Source organism: Bufo bufo, chromosome 6, assembly GCF_905171765.1.
Source record: "Bufo bufo chromosome 6, aBufBuf1.1, whole genome shotgun sequence".
Lineage (NCBI taxonomy): Eukaryota > Metazoa > Chordata > Amphibia > Anura > Bufonidae > Bufo > Bufo bufo.
In genome coordinates, this window is record NC_053394.1 from 179654032 (window position 1) to 179681716 (window position 27685).

General features: G+C 50.4%; 1 protein-coding gene across 2 annotated transcripts in view; it reads right to left on the minus strand.

The window, feature by feature from the left end:
- Positions 1-1789: 1789 nt before the first annotated feature.
- The window catches only part of LOC121004975 (gastrula zinc finger protein XlCGF57.1-like), a 31119-nt gene continuing 5223 nt past the window's right edge, over positions 1790-27685 (minus strand). Inside the window, exons 1-2 of one of the 2 annotated variants that reach the window (XM_040437451.1) lie at positions 5045-5144; positions 1790-4067 (exon numbers count right to left, since the gene is read on the minus strand). In XM_040437451.1, coding sequence (XP_040293385.1) covers positions 2030-3955 — 1926 coding nt within the window. In that variant the 5' untranslated portion in view covers positions 3956-4067; positions 5045-5144 and the 3' untranslated portion in view covers positions 1790-2029. Of the gene's footprint in view, positions 4068-5044; positions 5145-27685 lie in introns of those variants that run through there. The other variant, XM_040437450.1, reaches the window with a different exon arrangement.

Consider the following 27685-nt stretch of genomic DNA (forward strand, 5'->3'; position numbering starts at 1 on the left):
CTTTTGCAGAACATGTGGTCTGGTATGGCAGGTACATCGACGATATGCTCCTAATATGGAGCGGCGATGTGCCTGCCATACAACACTTCATGCAATATCTCGAAAATAATCCATATAATCTAAAATTCACATATACTGAGCATCCCAAATATATTAATTTTCTCGATCTTACACTTTCGGGAATACCCGATCAGATTATATAAACGAAAACTTTTCGTAAAGAAATAACAGGAAACACACTATTACGTGCAGATAGCCATCATCCTGCCCACACGATAAAATCAATCCCTGTGGGAGAATTCACACGTGCCTACAGAAACTGCAGTACCGCAGCGGCTTTTGAAAGGGAGGCTCAGATTATTGAAGATAGATTGGTACAGAGAGCATACCCTAAATGGATGATATCTAGAGGCTTAGCTATAACTAAGAAGAAAAATAGAGAAGATCTACCTTTTTTTTTAACCCCTGCCCCTCCTGCCAGTGGCGATAAAAAAGACAAAAAAGAAAGCAAAAAGAAAAGAATTAACAGACACCAAAAAAAAAAAGACAAAAACGAAAACTTACCTACACTTGTTCTAACATACAGCAGGCAGTTCGAAGTAATCCAACAAACAATTAAAAAGTATCTGCCTATTCTTTATGATGATGAAGTATTGCACTGTATGCTGAAACAAGGTTGTAGAATTGTGTCAAGACGACCAAGAACCATAGGAAATGACCTATCCCCCTCGATGTATATACAACAGGTTAAACAAAAAAAGGATCCTTGGCTCATATATAAAGGTTTTACTAGATGCGGAGGCTCACGCTGCCGCACTTGTACATATGCAGTAAATACGAAAACCTTTCATAATGCAAATAATTCTCATATATATCCAATCAAATCATATATTAATTGTAACTCAATAGGGGTAATATACGTCATAAAATGTGACATGATGTATGTGGGATGCACCACTAGAAAATTCAAAGTTCGAATTTTGGAGCATCTCAACTACATAAAAAATCCGCACAGTGTGAACACATCCAATGCGGCTAAACATTTTATCTGCAAACATGAACGCCAAGTGCGAAATTTCAAAGCTTTTGCAATCGAACAAGCGAGACTACCAAGAAGAGGGGGAGATTTTAAACGACTTGTGAGACTTAGAGAGGCTTTTTTGGATTTTTAAGTTGAATACCAGACATCCAAACGGCCTGAATATGAAAAACGAGTTCATGCATTTTTTTAACTCGATTTTTCGACTTTCATCTCCCCTCTCACCTTTTGTCCATCCAATTTCCATTTCCACTAAGAATAGTAATAGAGATATAGGTTTCATGTCGAGATCAATATTATAATATCAACACATATGAATCTATATTAATTAAGTTGTTCATGTATACTTAGTGTTGTATTATATCTCTATCTCGACATTTGATACATTATTGCAATTTTAAATATGTTCACTGTTTTATCTGTGGTTATTTTCACTTTATATCTATATATATTTAAAAATCAGTGACTTTATATGGATGCGTAATTTATCTATAGTGCCTCAACCAGGAAACAAGAGGTTAAAATGCTTTCCTCCTCCTTTATTCCCCGCCCTCCAGGTGGGGGGAGAGTAATTATTTCTAAGACTAGTATAAAATCCCCTGAGGAGACACTGTTCATTGTTACGACTAAGAACTTCTGTTCGAAACGCGTCAAGTTTGCTACACTTGTGGGTGGATGTCCTTTCTATTTTGTCTACTGCCTGAATAAAAGACGAAGATTTTAGCTACCAAAAATCGTGAGTGCTGGAACTTCATTTGTTTTCATGTTTTCTGTTCAAACGGCTGATCTGCGGGAGTTGGCCGCCCCCCGCCGATCTGATATTGATGACCTATCCTGAGGATAGGTCATCAATATAAAAAATTAGAAAAAAACAGACAAACCTTTTAACCGTTTTTTAATGGCTGTTTTTCCTCCACTGTTATGTGAATATAGCCTAATTCCTACTACAGTTTCCATTTCATTTTGAGCAAGAACTCCTTAGAGACCATTCTACAATTTCCCCTCTCTATGAAGTCGCTCATGTTTTCCTAAAGAAGATTTGTCACTGTAACATTTTCCACAGTATGAACAAACAAATGGCTTCTCCCCGGTATGAAGCCTCTGGTGGATTACTAGGGATGACTTATCACAGTAATTTTTGCCACACTCCATACACATAAACTTCTTCTCTCCAGTGTGAGACCGGTAATGCCGCACCAAATTCCGTTTCTCACTGAAATGTCGCCCACATTCCGTACAAGTGTACTGATTCTCCTGTGAGTGGATGTTCTCATGTTTTGTTAGAGAGGACTTGTACGTATAGCATTTACCGCACTTAGAACAAACATATGGTTTCTCACCAGTGTGTATCCTCTGATGAATGATGAGTGACAACTTATTGCTCAAATCTTTACCACATTCAGAACAACGAAATTCTTTCTCTTCCAAGTGAGTTCTTTGGTGTCTGGACAACTTACCTTTCTCTGCAAAACATTTTCCACATTGTTTACATTCAAATGGTCTCTCACCAGTGTGAGACCTTTCATGCCTCACTAGTTTACCTTTTTCAGTAAACCGTTTGCCACACTGCATACACGCAAAAGGTTTTTCACCTGTGTGGCTTCTCTGATGCACCAAGAGTTGGTTATTGCTCTGAAAACATTTGTCACATTCCGAACACTCGAAAGGTTTCTCTCCTCTGTGAATTCGCTGATGTACGGCAAGTTGGGTAGTATCTAGAAAATGCTTTCCGCTTTCTGAGCATCTTTCATCTTTGTGAGTTTTTTTATGCCTGTCTAGTTTGCCTTTCTCAGCAAACTGTCTACTGCACTCTACACAGGCATACGGTCTCTCGCCAGTGTGAGTTTGTTCATGTCGGACTAACTTTCCTTTCTCAGAGAACCGCTTTCCACAAGTACACTTAAACGGCTTTTCTCCTGTGTGTTTTTTTTTATGGACAAGCAGTTGAGAATTAGCGTGGAAAACTTTATAACACTGTAGACATTCATATGAACTCGGATTTTGGATGTCTTCAGACTCTGAGTCAGAATTGTGAAATACCTTCTGCTTAACATGATGACACTGATGTTTTCTCAGATCTGAGATATCACTAAAACTTCCTTCACAGTCAACACATATAAACTCACAGTCTTCAATGTTCCTGCTGCTTTTATTGGGAGGAATAACTGAGTTGTCCTGCTTAATGTGAACACCCTGAAGATGAGATAAATCTGTACTCTCTCTAAGTGCATACCAGTTTTTGTCCAACATATTCTTTTCACTAAATGAATCTGGTCCCTGCTTTATGTGAGTCAACAGGCACTTTGTATCACTTATGACTGAATTAATGTCAGTGTTTGGCGCGTCATTTAAATTGGACTCCTTAATATCATGTGGCAGATATTCTTGTGCAAGATCTACTGGCTTATATACTTTAGGATTTATTATATTTTCTCCATCCCATGAGGCTGGTTCCTTTTTCATTTTAACTAGTTCCTGTTCTGTATGACATAAAGTGGTGAGACCACCACTATGAAATGGGTCTGATTCTTCCTTAATAGGAGAGGACAGATCTTGTTTTCTATAGTCTGTGGGTATACAGCTGTCTGCATTGATAGAACTACTTCTGTCAGATGAATCATGTTCCTCCTTAGGAGTAGATGTTTTTAGTGTATGATCATTCTGTGTACATGTGGCATTGTTCCAGAGATGTGTGATATCACATGAGGTTGGTTCTTCTTTAATGTAAGAAGATGCTTCTTGCAGTTTATGATCTGTGATTGTATAGACAGCACGGTATGTAGGATTATCTGTATCACATGAGACTGGCTCCTCCTTGACGATTACAAATGAATATTGTCTTGAATTATCTACTGTGCCATTGCCATCTTCAGATAAGGTGAACTGCTTGTCTGCCATCCTTACAGATGGTTGCATCCCATTTGGGTAGTATATTTTAAGGATTTCTGTTCTGTTTACAGATAATGATTCAAATCCTTGTCAGCAGCTATGAGATCAGTTTTTTGGTGTGACAGGTTTCCAAATACATCTGTTGAGGTGAAAAATGCATTTGTTAAATATTGCTATCATTCTAGTATAACAATTATACCTGTTATTTGACAGGCAGAGGTATAAGAAAAAGTATGTCTACAAATATTATCCTTACGCTGGATTCCAGATTAACAACTGCAACACATGACTATGTGCACTAAGTGCCATATATACATGTATCACATGGGCATTAGGACCACTGGAGACATGGACCAGAATAGTGCAAGCCCAGAGGAATTCATTTCACCATGGATGTGTTTGGTCTGTGTGCAGTCCTCTTCGCACACAGATGGAAAATATGGTTGTAGCTCCTCACATGTCATCATAAAATTACTCTAGTACCTTTCTCTTTAATGTTTAGTAATCATCAACGTGATCGAGTTACACAAGTGTCCAAGGCTACATTTCAGAACTTCAGATCCCCACTAATCCTAAACTTTTGCACTATTTTGCTATGGCTATCATATAGGTATGGATTCTGCAGGAATATCATTGTCTACAAGTGTAAATGTATCATCAATCAACAGTTTAGTGGGTTTTCTGGACTTTTGTTTGCTTCTTAAAGGGGTATTCCGGTTATGTAAAGTTATCCCCTATCCATAGGGTAGAGAATAACTAATACATTGGTGGAGGCCCTATCCCGTAGTCGCCCCCCGAAATGAATGGAGTGGGCGACGGGCAAGCGCACAGCCGCTCTATTCATTTCTGTGGGAGTTCCCGAGATAGCTGAGTACCACACTCGCTATCTCCAGAACTCCCATAGAAATGAATGGAGCATCTGAGCACATACCCGACCAGCTGCTCCATTTATTTCGGGAGGCCCCCACAGGTTATAGGATCCCCTTTCTTGTGATTGGTGGGGGTCCCAGCGGTAGGATCCCCACCGATCTAATACCAGTAGCCATCTCCTAATCTGTAGGTGGGTGATAACTTTACATAACCAGAATACCCCTTTAATGTCTAATAAAAATTTACCTCCGAATAATGGGTTTATACACTCTTGGCATTCTCTCAATAACCTTCATGAGGTGGTCGATGGGAGTGGTTTTCAATTTCTTGCCTTCGTAATGAGTTTGAGACCATCAGTTGTGTTGTGCAGAAGTAGGACAGTTACACAGTTTCATACATTATGGAACTCTCTGCCTGAGGAGGTGGTGATGGTGAATTTGAGGGGCCTGGACGTATTTCTGAAATGTAATAATATTACAGGTTATAGTTACTAGAGAGGGGTTGTTGACTTTTTTTTTTTTTGCCTTCCTCTGGATCAACTTGCAGGATAACAGGCTGAACTGGATGGACGGGTGTCTTTTTTCCACCTTACAAACTATGTTACTATGTGTTTAGCCCTATTCTACTAAACAGTGCCTTGAAAAAGTATTCGTACCCCTTAAACTTTTCCACTTTTTCCCCACAAAGGGATTTTGTGAGCAGCAAATGAGCAAGTATGTGTGAAGTGAAAAGAAAATGATACATGGTTTTCCAAATTTGTAATAAGTATGGGATGCATTTGTATTTAGAACCCTGAACCCTGATATCCCTAAATAACATCCAGTGTGAACAACTGCCTTCAGAAGTCACCTAATTAGTAAATAAAAGTGTTTCCTGTGTGTCATTTATTCTCAATATAACTACAGCTGTTCTGCGAAGGTCCCAGAGGTTTGTTACAGAACATTAGTGAATAAACAGCATCATGAAAACCAAGGAACACACCAGACAGGTGAGGGATAAAGTTGTGGAGAAGTGTAAAGCAGGGTTAGGTTATACAAAAATATCCTAAGCTCTGAAGATCTCATGGAGCACTGTTCAACCCATAATCTAAAAATGGGAGGAGTAACGCTCAACTGCAAACCTACCACCACATCCGTCCACCTAAACTGACAGCCCAGGCAAGGATAGCACTAATTAGAGAAGCAGCCAAGAGGCCCTTGGTTACTCGGGAGGAGCTGCAGAGATCCACAGTTCAGGTGGGAGAATCTGTCCACAGGACAACTATTGGTCACGTACTCAATAAATCTAGCCTTTATGGAAGAGTGGCAAGAAGAAAGCTGCAGATGGATCTGGATAGATTGGAGGCTTGGGCAGAGAAGTCGCAGATGAGGTTTAACACTGACAAATGTAAGGTTATGCACATGGGAAGGAATAATGCAAGTCACCAGTACATACTAAATTGTAAAACACAGGGTAACACTGACATGAAAAAGGACCTAGGAATTTTGGTGAACCGCAAACTGAGCTGTAGAAGCCAGTGTCAGGCAGCTGCTGCCAAGGCCAATAAGATAATGGTTTGCATCAAAAGGGGCATAGATGCTTGTGATGAGAACATAGTCCTAGCACTTTACAAATTACTAGTCAGACCACACATGGAGTACTGTGTACAGTTCTGGGCTCCTGTGAACAAGCTAGACATAGCAGAGCTGGAGAGGGTTCAGAGGAGGGCAAATAAAGTAATAACTGGAATGGATGGACTACAGTACCCTCAAAGATTATAAAAATTAGGGTTATTCACTTTACAAAAAAGACGACTAAGGGGAGATCTAATAACTATGTATAAATATATCAGGGGTCAGTACAGAGATCTCTCCCATCATCAATTTATCCCCAGGACTGTGATGAGGGGTCTGGGTCTCTGCGTCTGGAGGAAAGGTTTGTACACAAACATAGAAGAGGATTCTTTATGGTAAGAGCAGTGAGACTATGGAACTCTCTGCCTGAGGAGGTGGTGATGGTGAATTCATTAAAAGAGTTCGAGGGGCCTGGATGTATTTCTGGAGTGTAATAATATTACAGGCTATAGCTACTAGAGATTGGGTTGTTAATCCAGGGAGTTAATCTGATTACCTAATTGGAGTCGAGAAGGAATTTTTTCCCCTAAAGTGGGGAAAATTGGCTTCTACCTCACAGGTTTTGCCTTCCTCTGGATCAACTTGCAGGATAACAGGCTGAACTGTATGGACAGATGTCTTTTTTTCAGCTTTATAAACTATGTTACTATGTAAAAGCAATCCATAAGGAGTCTCATTTGCAATTTACCACAAACCATTTAGGGGACACAGCAAACATTTAGAAGAAGGAGCTCTGGTTAGATGAGACCAAAGTTGAACTTTTAGGCCTAAAAACAAAACGCTATGTGTGGTGAAAAACTAACACTGCACATCACCCTGAACACACCATCTCCACCGTGAAACAAGGTGGTGGTAGCATCATGCTGTGTGGATGCTTTTCTTCAGCAGGGACAGGGAAGCTGATCAGAATTGATGGGAAGATGGATGGAGCTAAATGCAGGGCAATCCTGGAAGAAAACCTGGTAGAGGCTGCAAAATACTTGACACTGCGGAAGAGGTTCACATTCCAGCAAGACAATGACCCCAAATATACAGCAGAGCTACAATGGAATGGTTTAGATCAAAGCATATTCCTGTGTTAGAATGGCCCAGTCAAAGTCCAGACCTACAGTCAGGTCCATAAATATTGGGACATCGACGCAATTCTAACATTTTTGCCTCTAGACACCACCACAATGGATTTGAATTGAAACAAACAAGATGTGCTTTTACTGCAGACTGTCAGCTTTAATTTGAGGGTGTTTACATCCAAATCAGGTGAACGGTGTAGGAATTACAACAGTTTGCATATGTGCCTCCCACTTGTTAAGGGACCAAAAGTAATGGGACAGAATAATAATCATAAATCAAACTTTCACTTTTTAATACTTGTTTGCAAATCCTTTGCAGTCAATTACAGCCTGAAGTCTGGACCGCAAAGACATCACCAGACGCTGGGTTTCATCCCTGGTGATGCTCTGCCAGGCGTCTACTGCAACTGTCTTCAGTTCCTGCTTGTTCTTGGGGCATTTCCCCTTCAGTTTTGTCTTCAGCAAGTGAAATGCATGCTCAATCGGATTCAGGTCAGGTGATTGACTTGGCCATTGCATAACATTCCACTTCTTTCCCTTAAAAAACTCTTTGGTTGCTTTTGCGGTATGCTTTGTGTCATTGTCCATCTGCACTGTGAAGCACCGTCCAATGAGTTCTGAAGCATTTGGCTCAATATGAGAAAAGAATATTGCCTGAAACACTTCAGAATTCATCCTGCTATTTTTGTCAGCAGTCACATCATCAAATAAATACAAGATAACCAGTTCCATTGGCAGCCATACATGCCCACGCCATGACACTACCACCACCATGCTTCACTGATGAGGTGGTATGCTTAGGATCATGAGCAGTTCCTTTCCTTCTCCATACTCTTCTCTTCCCATCACTCTGATACAAGTTAATCTTGGTCTCATCTGTCCATAGGATGTTGTTCCAGAACTGTGAAGGCTTTTTTAGATGTTGTTTGGCAAACTTTAATCTGGCCTTCCTGTTTTTGAGGCTCACCAATGGATTACATCTTGTGGTGAACCCTCTGTATTCACTCTGGTGAAGTCTTCTCTTGATTGTTGACTTTGACACACATACACCTACCTCCTGGAGAGTGTTCTTGATCTGGCCAACTGTTGTGAAGGGTGTTTTCTTCACCAGGGAAAGAATTCTTCAGTCATCCACCACAGTTGTTTTCCGTGGTCTTCCGTTGTTGCTGAGCTCACCAGTGCATCCCTTCTTTTTAAGAATGTTCCAAACAGTTTTTTTTGGCCACGCCTAATGTTTTTGCTATCTTTCTGATGGGTTTGCTTTGTTTTTTTCAGCCTAATGATGGCTTGCTTCACTGATAGTGACAGCTCTTTGGATCTCATCTTGAGAGTTGACAGCAACAGATTCCAAATGCAAATAGCACACTTGAAATGAACTCTAGACCTTTTATCTGCTCATTGTAATTGGGATAATGAGGGAATAACACACACCTGGCCATGGAATAGCTGAGAAGCCAATTGTCCTATTACTTTTGGTCCCTTAACAAGTAGGAGGCACATATGAAAACTGTTGTAATTCCTACACCGTTCACCTGATTTGGATGTAAATACCCTCAAATTAAAGCTAACAGTCTGCAGTTAAAGCACATCTTGTTCGTTTCCTTTAAAATCCTGTGTGGTGTATAGAGCCAAAAATGATAGAATTGTGTCGATGTCCCAATATTTATGGACCTGACTGTAAATCCCATTGAGAATCTGTGGCAAGACTTGAAGATTGCTGTTCACAGACACACTCTCCATCCAATCTGACTGAGCTTGAGCTATTTTGCAAAGAAGAACGGGCAAAAAATTCAGCCTCTAGATGTGCAAAGCTGTTAGAGACATACTCCAAAAGACTGGCAGCTGTAATTGCAGCGGAAAATGGTTCTACAAAGAATTGACTCGGGATTGAATACAAATGCACGCCACACTTTCCAGATCTTTATTTATAAAAAAAAATTAAAACCATGTATCACTTTCTTTTCATTTCACACATACTTGTTACTTTGTGTTGGTCTATTACATAAAATCCCAATAAAATACATTTAAGTCTACTTTCACACTGGCGTTTTGGCTTTCAATTTGTGAGATCCGTTCAGGGCTCTCACAAGCGGTCCAAAACGGATCAGTTTTGCCCTTAATGCATTCTGAATGGATAAGGATCCGCTCAGAATGCATCAGTTTGCCTCCGTTCAGTCTCCATTCCGCTTTGGAGGCGGACATCAAAACGCTGCTTGCAGTGTTTTGGTGTCCGTCTGATGAAACTGAGCCAAACGGATCCGTTCTGACACACAATGTAAGTCAATGGGGACGGATCCGTTTTCACTGACACAATCTGGCACAATAGAAAACGGATCCGTCCTCCATTGACTTTTAATGGTGTTCAAGGCGCATCCGTCTTGGCTATGTTAAAAGATAATACAAACGGATCCGTTCAGAACTGATGCAGACTGTTGTATTATGTGAACGGATCCGTCCATGACTGATCCACACAAACCGAGAGTGTGAAAGTAGCCTAAGTTTGAGGGTGTAAGGTGAAAAATTCAAGGAGTATGAATACTTTTTCAAGGCACTGTACATCATCATCAAAAGGGCACTCACTCAGCTCTTTTCAGAAATCCCATAGAAGTGAATGAAGTAGGGCTGCAGCTAACGATTATTTGAATAATCGATTAGTTGTCAATAATTTCATCGATTAATCGGGAAAAACACCAAAATAACAAAAAAGGGGTTTATATGACTTTACTTGAAAAATTTGGTTCAAAGACCATATTAAAACAAATTTAGGACTTACATATGTCCACATGGTCAGGGCTGAGGCTAGCTCTCTTCTTACACGCTATGTTGCCTGTAGCAGAGAAGAGGCGTTCCGATGGTGTGGATGTACTTGGGATAGACAAGTATGATATTACAAGTTTAACTTTTATGGGGGATCTGTGGATGACACACTGTTATAGGGGATCTGTGGATGACACACTTATGGGGGATCTATGGATGACACACTGTTATGGGGGATCTGTGGATGACACACTGTTATGGGGGATCTGTGGATGACACACTGTTATGGGGGATCTGTGGATGGCACACAGTTATGGGGGATCTGTGGATGACACACTGTTATGGGGAATCTGTGGATGGTGCTGTTATAAAGGGGATCTGTGGATGGCACTGCTATGGGGAAGGGGATCTGTGGATGGCAGTGGCACTATTATGGGGAGGGGGATCTGTGGATGGCACTGTTATGGGGGGGGGATCTGTGGATGACACTGCTATGGGGGGGATCTGTGGATGGTGCTGTTATGGAGGGGATCTGTGGATGGCACTGCTATGGGAGGGGGATCTGTGGATGGCACTGTTATGGGGGGGGATCTGTGGATGACACTGCTATGGGGGGGATCTGTGGATGACACTGCTATGGGGGGGATTTATGGATGACACTGCTATGGGGGGGATCTGTGGATGACACACTTTTATTGGGGATCTGTGGATGGCGCTGTTATGGAGGGGATCTGTGGATGGCACTGCTATGGGGAGAGGGATCTGTGCACTGCTATGGGGAGGGGGATCTGTGGATGGCAGTGGCACTGTTATGGGGAGGGGGTTCTGTGGATGGCACTGTTATGGGGAGGGGGATCTGTGGATGGCACTGTTATGGGGAGGGGGATCTGTGGATGGCACTGTTATGGGGAGGGGGATCTGTGGATGGCACTGTTATGGGGAGGGGGATCTGTGGATGGCACTGTTATGGGGAGGGGGATCTGTGGATGGCACTGTTATGGGGAGGGGGATCTGTGGATGGCACTGTTATGGGGAGGGGGATCTGTGGATGGCACTGTTATGGGGAGGGGGATCTGTGGATGACACTGTTATGGGGAGGGGGATTTGTGGATGACACTGCTATGGAGAGGGGGATCTGTGGATGACACTGCTATGGGGAGGGGGATCTGTGGATGACACTATATAGCATCTTATGCTATATGTGTTGTCCACAGATCTCCCCCATAACAGTGTCTTCCGAGTCCCAATACATCGGCCCCGCCGCTCACAGCAATATCTAAAGAGTATTCCTTAACCGTTATCCTGCAGTCATTTTTACACCTGGTTCACACTTGAGCATTTTTGATATGCGCGTTTTACGCAAGTTTTTGTTGGACGTATTCGGGGCGTATTACAGCGCGTTTTTGGAAATGGGAAACGCGCATCGTACGCGCGTTCTTGCGATTGACCACAGAGGCGTCTAATGAAAAAAAGAGGTGTTTATGTACAGAACGCGCGACAATACGCCCCAAAGAAGCTCCTGTACTTCTTTGGGCGTAGGGCGTTTTACAGCGCTCAGGTGTAAACCAGGCCTTACTTAAACTTTAAATCAGCACTATGAATTGATCTTTAATACCTTACAAAATCAAATACAATGAAGCTCCGGTAACAGGCAGAGCGGGCGGCGGCGTAATGTCACTCACTCACGTGACGCGCCTCCTCCGCCCACTTTATGAATGACGCAGGCGGAGCAGGCGCGTCACGTGAGTAAGTGACGTTACACCGCTGCCCGCTCTGCCTGTTACTGGAGCTTCATTGTAAGGTAAAATAAAGATGCGCTAATTTAAAGTAAACCGTCCGCCCGCATAGCATCGAAACAGCAATCATTCGATAACGGGATTCATCGACAACGAATCCAGTTATCGAATATTATCGATAAATTTGATTAATCGTTGCAGCCCTAGAATAAAGAGCTTATGCCCTGTATGCCAGAGGTCGCACAAGGTTTTTTCAATAAGAGTAAAAACACTCCTCTTACAATTTTTGAGGAGTATTTTTACCCGAGGAGGAGTACGAAAGTTGCGGTAATTCAAATACATAGTACATAGGCCTGCACTTGCCCACATCCGCTTTGAAGGCTGCGTTTGGAGCCTCTGTGGCAGATTCTGTCGAAAGACTAGACAAAAAAGCCTCATATGCAGCACTTTTTTATAATCTGGTAAAAAGACAGATCCCGAACGGAAACTGAACAGACTCCATCATAGTCGGCTGAGTCTGTTGTGCTTCTTCCCTGTGGGGTGACAGGAAGAGGGGGCAGGGTCACCAGTGGGGTGACAGGAGGAGGGGGGTGCAGGGTCACCAGTGGGGTGACAGGAGGAGGGGGGAGCAGGGTCACCAGTGGGGTGACAGGAGGAGGATGGTGCAGGGTCACCAGTGGGGTGACAGGAGGAGGGGGGTGCAGGGTCACCAGTGGGGTGACAGGAGGAGGGGGTGCAGGGTCACCAGTGGGGTGACAGGAGGAGGAAGAGGGGGGAGCAGGTTCACCAGTGGGGTGACAGGAGGATGGGGCAGCAGGGTCACTAGTGGGGTGACAGGAGGATGGGGCAGCAGGGTCACTCACTAGTGGGGTGACAGGAGGACGTGGCAGCAGGGTCACTCACTAGTGGGGTAACAGGAGTACTGGGCAGCAGGGTCACCAGTGGGGTGACAGGAGGATAGGGCAGCAGGGTCACTCACTAGTGGGGTGACAGGAGGACGTGGCAGCAGGGTCACTCACTAGTGGGGTGACAGGAGGATAGGGCAGCAGGGTCACTCACTAGTGGGGTGAAAGGAGGACTGGGCAGCAGAGTCACCAGTGGGGTGACAGGAAGATAGGGCAGCATGGTCACTCACTAGTGGGGTGACAGGAGGACGGGACAGTAGGGTCACTAACTAGTGGGGTGACAGGAGGACGGGGCAGCAGGGTCACTAGTGGGGTGACAGGAGGACGGGGCAGCAGGGTCACTCACTAGTGGAGTGACAGGAGGACGGGGCAGAAGTGTCACCAGTGGGGTGACAGGAGGATAGGGCAGCAGGGTCACTCACTAGTGAGGTGACAGGAGGACGGGGCAGCAGGGTCACCAGTGGGGTGACAGGAGGATAAGGCAGCAGGGTCACTCACTAGTGGGGTGACAGGAGGACGGGGCAGCAGGGTCACCAGTGGGGTGACAGGAGGATAGGGCAGCAGGGTCACTCACTAGTGGGGTGACAGGAGGACGGGGCAGCAGGGTCACTCACTAGTGGGGTGACAGAAGGACGGGGCAGCAGGGTCACTCACTAGTGGGGTGACAGAAGGACGGGGCAGCAGGGTCACTCACTAGTGGGGTGACAGGAGGACGGGGCAGCAGGGTCACTAGTGGGGAGACAGGAGGATGGTGCAGCAGGGTCACTCACTAGTGGGGTGACAGGAGGACGTGGCAGCAGGGTCACTAGTAGGGTGACAGGAGGACGGGACAGCAGGGTCACTCACTAGTGGGGTGACAGGAGGACGGGACAGCAGGGTCACTCACTAGTGGGGTGACAGGAGGACGGGGCAGCAGGGTCACTAGTGGGATGACAGGAGGACGGGGCAGCAGGGTCACCAGTGGGGTGGCAGGAGGATAGGGCAGCAGGGTCACTCACTAGTGGGGTGACAGGAGGACGTGGCAGCAGGGTCACTCACTAGTAGGGTGACAGGAGGACGGGGCAGCAGGGTCACTCACTAGTGGGGTGACAGGAGGACGTGGCAGCAGGGTCACTAGTGGGATGACAGGAGGATGGGGCAGCAGGGTCACTAGTGGGGTGACAGGAGGATGGGGCAGCAGGGTCACTCACTAGTAAGGTGACAGGAGGACATGGCAGCAGGGTCACTAGTGGGGAGACAGGAGGACGGGGCAGCAGGGTCACTCACTAGTGGGGTGACAGGAGGACGGGGCAGCAGGGTCACTAGTGGGGTGACAGGAGGATAGGGCAGCAGGGTCACTCACTAGTGGGGTGACAGGAGGACGGGCAGCAGGGTCACTCACTAGTGGGGTGACAGGAGGACGGGGCAGCAGGGTCACTCACTAGTGGGGTGACAGGAGGACGGGGCAGCAGGGTCACTCACTAGTGGGGTGACAGGAGGACGGGGCAGCAGGGTCACCAGTGGGGTGACAGGAGGATAGGGAAGCAGGGTCACTCACTAGTGGGGTGACAGGAGGACGGGGCAGCAGGGTCACTCACTAGTGGGGTGATAGGATGACGGGGCAGCAGGGTCACTCACTAGTGGGGTGACAGGAGGACGGGGCAGCAGGGTCACTCACTAGTGGGGTGACAGGAGGACGTGGCAGCAGGGTCACTAGTGGGGTGACAGGAGGATGGGGCAGCAGGGTCACTAGTGGGGTGACAGGAGGATGGGGCAGAAGGGTCACTCACTAGTGGGGTGACAGGATGTCACGAGGGTATCAAGAGCCACGTCTGACTCCGTTATACCCGGGGTCAGGAGGTCGCAGCGGGTGGCTGCGCGCTCTATATCTAAAGATCACGTTGTTTCTTAGTGATTGTTTTCTGTGTTTGCCTTGCTATCCTTTTTGTCTCAATCAGGGATCCGTAGCTTCTCCTCCTCAGCTGTTTCTTGTCTGCCACTCCCAACCTCCTTATATTCTCCCCTCACACTTCTCTAGTTGCCAGTTATAGAGCTTCCTGCCTGGACATCTATACTGACCCACTGGAGTTGTGAATCCTGGTTGTCGTTCCAGAGTGCTACCCTCCGGATCCCTGTTGGGCTTCTTGTTGTCTCCTGTTGTCGCCCACCTGGGATTATATGTTGAGTTTGTATTGTCTGTCCTTCCCTTGGTGTTTTCCTTTAGAGCTAGTGGTGCGGACTAGTGTTCCCACCGCCCTGTTCACTATCTAGGGCTCAGCTTAGGGAAAGCCAGGGCTTTAGGCACGTGATCGGCGTACGGGTGAGGAACCCGTCTAGGGACGTCAGGGCAGCCAGGTGCCAGCCGCTAGGTGAGTCAGGGGTCACCACCTTCCCTCTCACTTGGGCAGGGCCTTCCTTGTTCCCTCCCTCTGCGTCACGTATGTGATAGTCACGCCGACCGTGATACAGGAGGACGTGGCAGCAGGGTCACTCACTAGTGGGGTGACAGGAGGAATGGGCAGCAGAGTCACCAGTGGGGTGACAAGAAGATAGGGCAGCAGGGTCACTCACTAGTGGGGTGACAGGAGGACGGGGCAGCAGGGTCACTCACTAGTGGGGTGACAGGAGGACGGGGCAGCAGGGTCACTCACTAGTGGAGTGACAGGAGGACGGGGCAGCAGGGTCACCAGTGGGGTGACAGGAGGATAGGGCAGCAGGGTCACTCACTAGTGGGGTGACAGGAGGACGGGGCAGCAGGGTCACCAGTGGGGTGACAGGAGGATAGGGCAGCAGGGTCACTCACTAGTGGGATGACAGGAGGACGGGGCAGCAGGGTCACCAGTGGGGTGACAGGAGGATAGGGCAGCAGAGTCACTCACTAGTGGGGTGACAGGAGGACGGGGCAGCAGGGTCACCAGTAGGGTGACAGGAGGATAGGGCAGCAGGGTCACTCACTAGTGGGGTGACAGGAGGACGGGGCAGCAGGGTCACTCACTAGTGGGGTGACAGGAGGACGGGGCAGCTGGGTCACTCACTAGTGGGGTGACAGGAGGACGTGGCAGCAGGGTCACTCACTAGTGGGGTGACAGGAGGATGGGGCAGCAGGGTCACTCACTAGTGGGGTGACAGGAGGACGGGGCAGCTGGGTCACTCACTAGTGGGGTGACAGGAGGACGTGGCAGCAGGGTCACTCACTAGTGGGGTGACAGGAGGATGGGGCAGCAGGGTCACTCACTAGTGGGGTGACAGGAGGACGTGGCAGCAGGGTCACTCACTAGCGGGGTGACAGGAGGACGGGGCAGCAGGGTCACTAGTGGGGTGACAGGAGGATGGGGCAGCAGGGTTACTAGTAGGGTGACAGGAGAACGGGGCAGCAGGGTCACTCACTAGTGGGGTGACAGGAGGACGGGGCAGCAGCGTCACTAGTGGGGAGACAGGAGGACGGGGCAGCAGGGTCACTAGTGGGGTGACAGGAGGACGGGCAGCAGGGTCACTCACTAGTGGGGTGACAGGAGGACGTGGCAGCAGGGTCACTCACTAGCGGGGTGACAGGAGGACGGGGCAGCAGGGTCACTAGTGGGGTGACAGGAGGATGGGGCAGCAGGGTTACTAGTAGGGTGACAGGAGAACGGGGCAGCAGGGTCACTCACTAGTGGGGTGACAGGAGGACGGGGCAGCAGCGTCACTAGTGGGGAGACAGGAGGACGGGGCAGCAGGGTAACTAGTGGGGTGACAGGAGGACGGGGCAGCAGGGTCACTAGTGGGGTGACAGGAGGACGGGGCAGCAGGGTCACTCACTAGTGGGGTGACAGGAGGACGTGGCAGCAGGGTCACTCACTAGTGGGGTGACAGGAGGACAGGGCAGCAGGGTCACTCACTAGTGGGGTGACAGGAAAATGGGGCAGCAGGGTCACTCACTAGTGGGGTGACAGGAGGACGTGGCAGCAGGGTCACTCACTAGCGGGGTGACAGGAGGACGGGGCAGCAGGGTCACTCACTAGTGGGGTGACAGGAGGATAAGGCAGCAGGGTCACTCACTAGTGGGGTGACAGGAGGACAGGGCAGCAGGGTCACTCACTAGTGGGGTGACAGGAGGACGGGGCAGCAGGGTCACTCACTAGTGGGGTGACAGGAGGACGTGGCAGCAGGGTCACTAGTGGGGTGACAGGAGGACGGGGCAGCAGGGTTACTAGTAGGGTGACAGGAGGACGGGGCAGCAGGGTCACTCACTAGTGGGGTGACAGGAGGACGGGGCAGCAGGCTCACTAGTGGGGAGACAGGAGGACGGGGCAGCAGGGTCACTAGTGGGGTAACAGGAGGACGGGCAGCAGGGTCACTCACTAGTGGGGTGACAGGAGGATAGGGCAGCAGGGTCACTCACTAGTGGGGTGACAGGAGGATAGGGCAGCAGGGTCACTCACTAGTGGGGTGACAGGAGGACGGGGCAGCAGGGTCACTCACTAGTGGGGTGACAGGAGGATGAGGCCGCAGGGTCACTAGTGGAGTGACAGGAGGACGGGGCAGCAGGGTCACTAGTGGGGTGACAGGAGGACGGGGCAGCAGTTCTACCCTCCGGATCCCTGTTGGGCTTCTTGTTGTCTCCTGTTGTCGCCCACCTGGGATTATATGTTGAGTTTGTATTGTCTGTCCTTCCCTTGGTGTTTTCCTTTAGAGCTAGTGGTGCGGACTAGTGTTCCCACCGCCCTGTTCACTATCTAGGGCTCAGCTTAGGGAAAGCCAGGGCTTTAGGCACGTGATCGGCGTACGGGTGAGGAACCCGTCTAGGGACGTCAGGGTAGCCAGGTGCCAGCCGCTAGGTGAGTCAGGGGTCACCACCTTCCCTCTCACTTGGGCAGGGCCTTCCTTGTTCCCTCCCTCTGCGTCACGTATGTGATAGTCACGCCGACCGTGATATTATAACTGGCCCTTACTTTTTGAGAAAAAATAAAATAAATTTTTTTTTGTTGTTTTTTTTTCTCTACTTAGAATCCAATATGGATCCTATTGCTGCCTTGGCAAAACAGCTTCAAGGCCTGTCTTTGGAGGTGGCAGGATTGAAGTCGTCTGTCCTCCAACAACAGCAGCAAATGCAGCTGACCGCACCCCCAGCGGTTGCTATGGGTAACCAGGTAGTTACAGAACCCAAGGTTGTTCTTCCTGACAGATTTTCTGGGGGAAGGGACAAATTTGCGACGTTCTGTGAGGCCTGCAAATTATACTTTAAGTTGCGCCCTTACTCCTCAGGTAATGAAGAACAGCGGGTAGGGATTGTCATTTCCCTGCTTCAGGGGGACCCACAATCCTGGGCGTTCTCGTTACCCCCTGGTTCCCAGGCTCTCCGGTCAGTGGAGGTATTTTTTGGGGCTTTGGGTCTCATATATGATGACCCTGACCGAGTCGCCCTGGCTGAGTCGAAGTTACGGAGACTCCTACAGGGAGATCGGTCAGCAGAGGAATATTGCTCAGAGTTCCGTAGGTGGGCTACGGATACTCAGTGGAACGACCCGGCTCTTAGGAGTCAGTTCTGCTCTGGGTTATCTGAAAGGGTTAAGGATGCACTGGCGCTGTATGAGACCCCCCTTTCCCTTGATGCTGTTATGTCCCTCTCTATCAGAATAGATAGGCGTCTTAGGGAGAGATCGAAAATTCCTGAGCAATTGGTTACCTCTCCCAAACAACAATTAGTCTGTACTGACTTAGATGAGCCTATGCAGCTAGGCGGAACTTCTCGTCAGGTCCGTCCTCCTGAGGTTCGCCGCAGGGCGGGGGCTTGTTTTTTCTGTGGGGGGAAGGGTCATTTCATTAATGTCTGTCCCTCTTTTCTCAAAAACAAAAGACCGTCGGAAAACTACTAACCCCAGGCTGTGCGGAGGATGTCAGCCGGGGGGTATACGTTTCCTCCATACGAACATCTCAATTTGTGTTACCAGCGGTTATTGTTTTTGGTGTTAAGACAGAGTCTATTTCTTTTTTTCTAGACAGTGGAGCAGGGGTAAATTTGATAGATGCCCATTTTGCCCGCACTATGGGTTTGTCTCTCTGCACGCTGCAGAGACCTATTCCCGTATTCGCTATAGATTCGGCTCCTCTGTCTCAGAGAAACCTCACCCACATTGTTCATAATTTACACCTTCGGGTAGGGGACCACCATAATGAGTGTCTTTCATGTTACGTTCTGGAGGGCCTTCCCTCTCCTGTGGTATTGGGTCTCCCCTGGTTGGTAGCGCACAATCCAGTGGTGGATTGGCAGGCCAGGGAGATATTGGAGTGGAGTGAGCATTGCAGAGAGAATTGCTTAAATAACAATTGCTTAATCGCCTCCATAGCTTCCCTACCTACATTTATTTCGGACTTTGAGGACGTTTTTTCTGAAAAGGGTTGTCAGAAGCTACCACCTCATCGTCCTTATGATTGCCCGGTTAACCTGATTCCCGATGCAAAATTACCCAAGTCCAGGTTGTATAATCTTTCGGGTCCCGAGAGACAAGCCATGAAAGATTATATCTCCGAGAGTCTGGCTAAGGGACACATCAGACCCTCTTCTTCACCCGTGGCTGCAGGGTTTTAATTTGTTAAAAAGAAAGATGGGGGCCTGCGTCCTTGCCTAGATTTCCGTGAGCTAAACCAGATAACCATCCGAGACCCATACCCTCTTCCTCTCATTCCTGACCTTTTTAATCAGATTGCGGGTGCTAGGTGGTTCTCCAAACTTGATCTTAGGGGGACCTACAATCTGATTCGTATCAGGGAAGGGGATGAGTGGAAGACAGCTTTTAACACCCCTGAGGGGCATTATGAAAATCTAGTTATGCCTTTCGGTCTGACCAATGCCCCCGCTGTCTTCCAACATTTCGTTAATGATATTTTTAGTCATCTCATCGGCAGGTTTGTAGTCATATACCTAGATGATATCTTAATTTATTCGGCTGATCTGAAAACACATGAGGTGCATGTCAGGCAAGTACTGCAGGTCCTACGGACGAATAAATTATATGCGAAAATTGAAAAATGTGTCTTCGCCGTTCAGGAAATACAGTTCCTGGGATATCTATTATCTGCTTCAGGTTTCCGTATGGATCCTGGGAAGGTCCAGGCAATTTTAGATTGGGATCTTCCTGAGAACCTTAAAGCCCTACAACGGTTTTTAGGTTTCGCAAATTTCTATAGAAAGTTCATTAAAAATTATTCAGTGATCGTTAAACCCCTTACCGACATGACTAGGAAGGGGACTGATTTTTCCAAATGGTCTGACGCCGCTAAAAATGCATTTTCCTCTCTAAAAGAGAGGTTTACCTCGGCACCTGTTCTAATTCAACCTGATGTCTCCCAGCCTTTTATTGTTGAGGTAGATGCGTCAGAGGTGGGAGTGGGGGCTGTATTGTCTCAGGGTCCGTCTCCTGGCAAATGGCGCCCTTGCGCTTTCTTTTCCAAAAAATTATCTTCTGCAGAGAAGAACTATGATGTTGGAAATAGGGAACTGTTGGCGATTAAACTGGCGCTTGAAGAGTGGCGTCACTTCTTAGAGGGAGCAATCCACCCCGTCACGGTGATTACGGATCACAAAAACCTTCTGTACCTAGAATCGGCTAAGCGTCTCACCCCTAGACAAGCTAGGTGGTCGCTATTCTTTACCAGATTTAACTTTGTAATCACCTATCGTCCTGGGGCAAAAAATACCAAGGCAGACGCGTTATCTCGTAGTTTCCCTGGAGGGGGTAATGTTAGTGATCCGGTACCTATTTTACAAAGAGGAGTGGTTGTCTCTGCTGTACACTCTGTTCTAGAGGGAAAGGTGTTAGAGGCCCAGGGGGACGCCCCGGCCTCTTGCCCCTCAGAGAAATTGTTTGTACCGTTAAACCTGCGTCTTGAATTATTAAAAGAACATCATAATTCGGCACTTGCTGGGCACCCGGGTAGTAAAGCAACCTTGGAGCTATTATCTCGTCGTTTTTGGTGGCCAAGGTTGCGTCAGGATGTAATGGATTTTGTGTCTACTTGCTCTACTTGTGCACGCGCGAAAGTCTCTCATACACGTCCAGCAGGGTCTTTATTGCCACTTTTTATCCCCAATAGGCCATGGACACATCTGTCAATGGATTTCATCACTGACTTACCGTTGTCTGCGGGTAAAACAGTTATTTTGGTAGTAGTAGACAGGTTTAGCAAAATGGTACACTTTATTGCGCTACCCGCACTTCCTAATGCTAAAACTCTTGCTCAGGTGTTTACCAGTGAAATCGTGAAGCTTCACGGGGTCCCTTCCGATGTGGTTTCGGATCGGGGAACCCAGTTTATTTCTAAGTTTTGGAAAGCTTTTTGTTCCCGTTTGGGGGAACACTTGTCCTTTTCCTCAGCTTTCCATCCTCAGTCGAATGGACAGACTGAGCGTACCAACCAAAACCTAGAAACATATTTAAGGTGTTTTGTGTCTGAAAACCAAGAGTTGTGGTCATCATATTTACCGTTAGCTGAGTTTGCCATAAATAATCATTATCAGGAGTCCACTGGCAAGTCACCATTCCTTGGTGCATACGGTTTTCATCCCCAATTTTGTACTTTCAAAGAGGGGGGGTCTTCTGGGGTTCCCGAAGAGGAAAGGTTTTCTTCATCTCTTTCATCGGTATGGCAGAAGGTGCAAGTTAACTTGAAAAAGATGAGTGGTAAATATAAATGCATGGCCGATAAGAAACGGTCGCCAGGTCCGGACCTAGGAGTGAATGACTATGTGTGGTTGTCTACTAGGAATATTAAGTTGAAGGTTCCCTCTTGGAAACTGGGCCCTAGGTTCATTGGTCCTTATAAAATAGTAGCCGTTATTAACCCTGTGGCTTTTCGCCTGGAGCTACCTCAGACTTTTAAGATCCATAACGTCTTCCATAAATCGTTACTCAAGAAGTATGTTCCACCTCTAGAACCATCACCACTGCCACCTCCTCCTGTTATTGTGGATGGTAATCTGGAGTTTCAAATAGCCAGAATTGTTGATTCTCGTCGGGTCCGCCGCTCTCTTCAGTATCTGGTGCATTGGAGGGGTTACGGTCCCGAGGAAAGAATGTGGGTTCCAGCGTCAGAGGTAAACGCCAACAGGTTAATTCAGGCTTTCCATACCTCTCATCCGGAGAGACCTGGTCCTGAGTGTCGGGGGGCCCCTCGTGAAAGGGGGGGTACTGTCACGAGGGTATCAAGAGCCATGTCTGACTCCGTTATACCTGGGGTCAGGAGGTCGCAGCGGGTGGCTGCGCGCTCTATATCTAAATATCACGTTGTTTCTTAGTGATTGTTTTCTGTGTTTGCCTTGCTATCCTTTTTGTCTCAATCAGGGATCCGTAGCTTCTCCTCCTCAGCTGTTTCTTGTCTGCCACTCCCAACCTCCTTATATTCTCCCCTCACACTTCTCTAGTTGCCAGTTATAGAGCTTCCTGCCTGGACATCTATACTGACCCACTGGAGTTGTGAATCCTGGTTGTCGTTCCAGAGTGCTACCCTCCGGATCCCTGTTGGGCTTCTTGTTGTCTCCTGTTGTCGCCCACCTGGGATTATATGTTGAGTTTGTATTGTCTGTCCTTCCCTTGGTGTTTTCCTTTAGAGCTAGTGGTGCGGACTAGTGTTCCCACCGCCCTGTTCACTATCTAGGGCTCAGCTTAGGGAAAGCCAGGGCTTTAGGCACGTGATCGGCGTACGGGTGAGGAACCCGTCTAGGGACGTCAGGGCAGCCAGGTGCCAGCCGCTAGGTGAGTCAGGGGTCACCACCTTCCCTCTCACTTGGGCAGGGCCTTCCTTGTTCCCTCCCTCTGCGTCACGTATGTGATAGTCACGCCGACCGTGATACAGGAGGACGTGGCAGCAGGGTCACTCACTAGTGGGGTGACAGGAGGAATGGGCAGCAGAGTCACCAGTGGGGTGACAAGAAGATAGGGCAGCAGGGTCACTCACTAGTGGGGTGACAGGAGGACGGGGCAGCAGGGTCACTCACTAGTGGGGTGACAGGAGGACGGGGCAGCAGGGTCACTCACTAGTGGAGTGACAGGAGGACGGGGCAGCAGGGTCACCAGTGGGGGATAGGGCAGAAGGGTAACTCACTAGTGGGGTGACAGGAGGACGGGGCAGCAGGGTCACCAGTGGGGTGACAGGAGGATAGGGCAGCAGGGTCACTCACTAGTGGGATGACAGGAGGACGGGGCAGCAGGGTCACCAGTGGGGTGACAGGAGGATAGGGCAGCAGAGTCACTCACTAGTGGGGTGACAGGAGGACGGGGCAGCTGGGTCACTCACTAGTGGGGTGACAGGAGGACGTGGCAGCAGGGTCACTCACTAGTGGGGTGACAGGAGGATGGGGCAGCAGGGTCACTCACTAGTGGGGTGACAAGAGGACGGGGCAGCAGGGTCACTCACTAGTGGGGTGACAGGAGGATGGGGCAGCAGGGTCACTCACTAGTGGGGTGACAGGAGGACGGGGCAGCAGGGTCACCAGTAGGGTGACAGGAGGATAGGGCAGCAGGGTCACTCACTAGTGGGGTGACAGGAGGACGGGGCAGCTGGGTCACTCACTAGTGGGGTGACAGGAGGACGTGGCAGCAGGGTCACTCACTAGTGGGGTGACAGGAGGATGGGGCAGCAGGGTCACTCACTAGTGGGGTGACAAGAGGACGGGGCAGCTGGGTCACTCACTAGTGGGGTGACAGGAGGACGTGGCAGCAGGGTCACTCACTAGTGGGGTGACAGGAGGATGGGGCAGCAGGGTCACTCACTAGTGGGGTGACAGGAGGACGTGGCAGCAGGGTCACTCACTAGCGGGGTGACAGGAGGACGTGGCAGCAGGGTCACTCACTAGCGGGGTGACAGGAGGACGGGGCAGCAGGGTCACTAGTGGGGTGACAGGAGGATGGGGCAGCAGGGTTACTAGTAGGGTGACAGGAGAACGGGGCAGCAGGGTCACTCACTAGTGGGGTGATAGGAGGACGGGGCAGCAGCGTCACTAGTGGGGAGACAGGAGGACGGGGCAGCAGGGTCACTAGTGGGGTGACAGGAGGACGGGCAGCAGGGTCACTCACTAGTGGGGTGACAGGAGGACGTGGCAGCAGGGTCACTCACTAGTGGGGTGACAGGAGGACAGGGCAGCAGGGTCACTCACTAGTGGGGTGACAGGAGGACGTGGCAGCAGGGTCACTCACTAGTGGGGTGACAGGAGGATGGGGCAGCAGGGTCACTCACTAGTGGGGTGACAGGAGGACGTGGCAGCAGGGTCAATCACTAGCGGGGTGACAGGAGGACGGGGCAGCAGGGTCACTCACTAGTGGGGTGACAGGAGGATAAGGCAGCAGGGTCACTCACTAGTGGGGTGACAGGAGGACAGGGCAGCAGGGTCACTCACTAGTGGGGTGACAGGAGGACGGGGCAGCAGGGTCACTCACTAGTGGGGTGACAGGAGGACGTGGCAGCAGGGTCACTAGTGGGGTGACAGGAGGACGGGGCAGCAGGGTTACTAGTAGGGTGACAGGAGGACGGGGCAGCAGGGTCACTCACTAGTGGGGTGACAGGAGGACGGGGCAGCAGGGTCATTCGTGGGGAGACAGGAGGACGGGGCAGCAGGGTCACTAGTGGGGTAACAGGAGGACGGGCAGCAGGGTCACTCACTAGTGGGGTGACAGGAGGATAGGGCAGCAGGGTCACTCACTAGTGGGGTGACAGGAGGACGGGGCAGCAGGTTCACTCACTAGTGGGTGACAGGAGGATGAGGCCGCAGGGTCACTAGTGGAGTGACAGGAGGACGGGGCAGCAGGGTCACTCACCAGTGGGGTGACAGGAGGATAGGGCAGCAGGGTCACTCACTAGTGGGGTGACAGGAGGACGGGGCAGCAGGGTCACCAGTGGGGTGACAGGAGGATAGGGCAGCAGGGTCACTCACTAGTGGGGTGACAGGAGGACGGGGCAGCAGGGTCACTCACTAGTGGGGTGACAGTAGGACGGTACAGCAGGGTCAATCACTAGTGGGGTGACAGGAGGACGTGGCAGCAGGGTCACTAGTGGGGTGACAGGAGGACAGGGCAGCAGGGTCACTCACTAATGGGGTGACGAGGCCGTGGCAGCAGGGTCACTAGTGGGGTGACAGGAGGACGGGGCAGCAGGGTCACTCACTAGTGGGGTGACAGGAGGATAGGGCAGCAGGGTCACTCACTAGTGGGGTGACAGGAGGATAGGGCAGCAGGGTCACTCACTAGTGGGATGACAGGAGGACGTGGCAGCAGGGTCACTCACTAGTGGGGTGACAGGAGGACGAAACAGCAGGGTCACTCACTAGTGGGGTGACAGTAGGACGTGGCAGCAGGGTCACTAGTGGGGTGACAGGAGGACGGGACAGCAGGGTCACTCACTAGTGGGGTGACAGTAGGACGGGGCAGCAGGGTCACTCACTAGTGGGGTGACAGGAGGACGGGGCAGCAGGGTCACTCACTAGGGGGGTGACAGGAGGACGTGGCAGCAGGGTCACTAGTGGGGTGACAGGAGGACGGGGCAGCAGGGTCACTCACTAGTGGGGTGACAGGAGGAAGGGGCAGCAGGGTCACTCACTAGTGGGGTGACAGGAGGACGTGGCAGCAGGGTCACTAGTGGGGTGACAGGAGGACGTGGCAGCAGGGTCACTAGTGGGGTGACAGGAGGACGGGGCAGCAGGGTCACTCACTAGTGGGGTGACAGGAGGACGTGGCAGCAGGGTCACAAGTGGGGTGACAGGAGGACGGGGCAGCAGGGTCACTCACTAGTGGGGTGACAGGAGGACGGGGCAGCAGGGTCACTAGTGGGGTGACAGGAGGACGTTGCAGCAGGGTCACTAGTGGGGTGACAGGAGGACGGGGCAGCAGGGTCACTCACTAGTGGGGTGACAGGAGGACTGGGCAGCAGGGTCACTAGTGGGGTGACAGGAGGACGGGGCAGCAGGGTCACTCACTAGTGGAGTGACAGGAGGACGGGGCAGCAGGGTCACCAGTGGGGTGACAGGAGGATAGGGCAGCAGGGTCACTCACTAGTGGGGTGACAGGAGGACTGGGCAGCAGGGTCACCAGTGGGGTGACAGGAGGATAGGGCAGCAGTGTCACTCACTAGTGGGATGACAGGAGGACGGGGCAGCAGGGTCACCAGTGGGGTGACAGGAGGATAGGGCAGCAGGGTCACTCACTAGTGGGGTGACAGGAGGACGGGGCAGCAGGGTCACTCACTAGTGGGGTTACAGGAGGACGGGGCAGCAGGGTCACTCACTAGTGGGGTGACAGGAGGACGGGGTAGCAAGGTCACTCACTAGTGGGGTGACAGGAGGACGTGGCAGCAGGGTCACTCACTAGCGGGGTGACAGGAGGACGGAGCAGCAGGGTCACTAGTGGGGTGACAGGAGGACGGGGCAGCAGGGTCACTCACTAGCGGGGTGACAGGAGGACGGGGCAGCAGGGTCAATAGTGGGGTGACAGGAGGACGGGGCAGCAGGGTCACTCACTAGTGGGGTGACAGGAGGATAGGGCAGCAGGGTCACTAGTGGGGAGACAGGAGGACGGGGCAGCAGGGTCACTCACTAGTGGGGTGACAGGAGGACGTGGCAGCAGGGTCACTAGTGGGGTGACAGGAGGACGGGTCAGCAGGGTCACTCACTAGTAGGGTGACAGGAGTATAAGGCAGCAGGGTCACTCACTAGTGGGGTGACAGGAGGATAGGGCAGCAGGGTCACTCACTAGTGGGGTGACAGGAGGACGGGGCAGCAGGGTCACTCACTAGTGGGGTGACAGGAGGACGTGGCAGCAGGGTCACTAGTGGGGTGACAGGAGGACGGGGCAGCAGGGTTACTAGTAGGGTGACAGGAGGACGGGGCAGCAGGGTCACTCACTAGTGGGGTGACAGGAGGACGGGGCAGCAGGGTCACTAGTGGGGAGACAGGAGGACGGGGCAGCAGGGACACTAGTGGGGTAACAGGAGGACGGGCAGCAGGGTCACTCACTAGTGGGGTGACAGGAGGATAGGGCAGCAGGGTCACTCACTAGTGGGGTGACAGGAGGACGGGGCAGCAGGGTCACTCACTAGTGGGGTGACAGGAGGACGGGGCAGCAGGGTCACTAGTGGAGTGACAGGAGGACGGGGCAGCAGGGTCACTCACCAGTGGGGTGACAGGAGGATAGGGCAGCAGGGTCAATCACTAGTGGGGTGACAGGAGGACGTGGCAGCAGGGTCACTAGTGGGGTGACAGGAGGACAGGGCAGCAGGGTCACTCACTAGTGGGGTGACAGGAGGCCGTGGCAGCAGGGTCACTAGTGGGGTGACAGGAGGACGGGGCAGCAGGGTCACTCACTAGTGGGGTGACAGGAGGATAGGGCAGCAGGGTCACTCACTAGTGGGGTGACAGGAGGATAGGGCAGCAGGGTCACTCACTAGTGGGGTGACAGGAGGACTGGGCAGCAGGGTCACTAGTGGGGTGACAGGAAGATAGGGCAGCAGGATCACTCACTAGTGGGGTGACAGGAGGACGGGGCAGCAGGGTCACTCACTAGTGGGATGACAGGAGGACGTGGCAGCAGGGTCACTCACTAGTGGGGTGACAGGAGGATGGGACAGCAGGGTCACTCACTAGTGGGGTGACAGTAGGACGGGGCAGCAGGGTCACTAGTGGGGTGACAGGAGGACGGGACAGCAGGGTCACTCACTAGTGGGGTGACAGTAGGACGGGGCAGCAGGGTCACTAGTGGGGTGACAGGAGGAATGGGCAGCAGAGTCACCAGTGGGGTGACAAGAAGATAGGGCAGCAGGGTCACTCACTAGTGGGGTGACAGGAGGACGGGGCAGCAGGGTCACT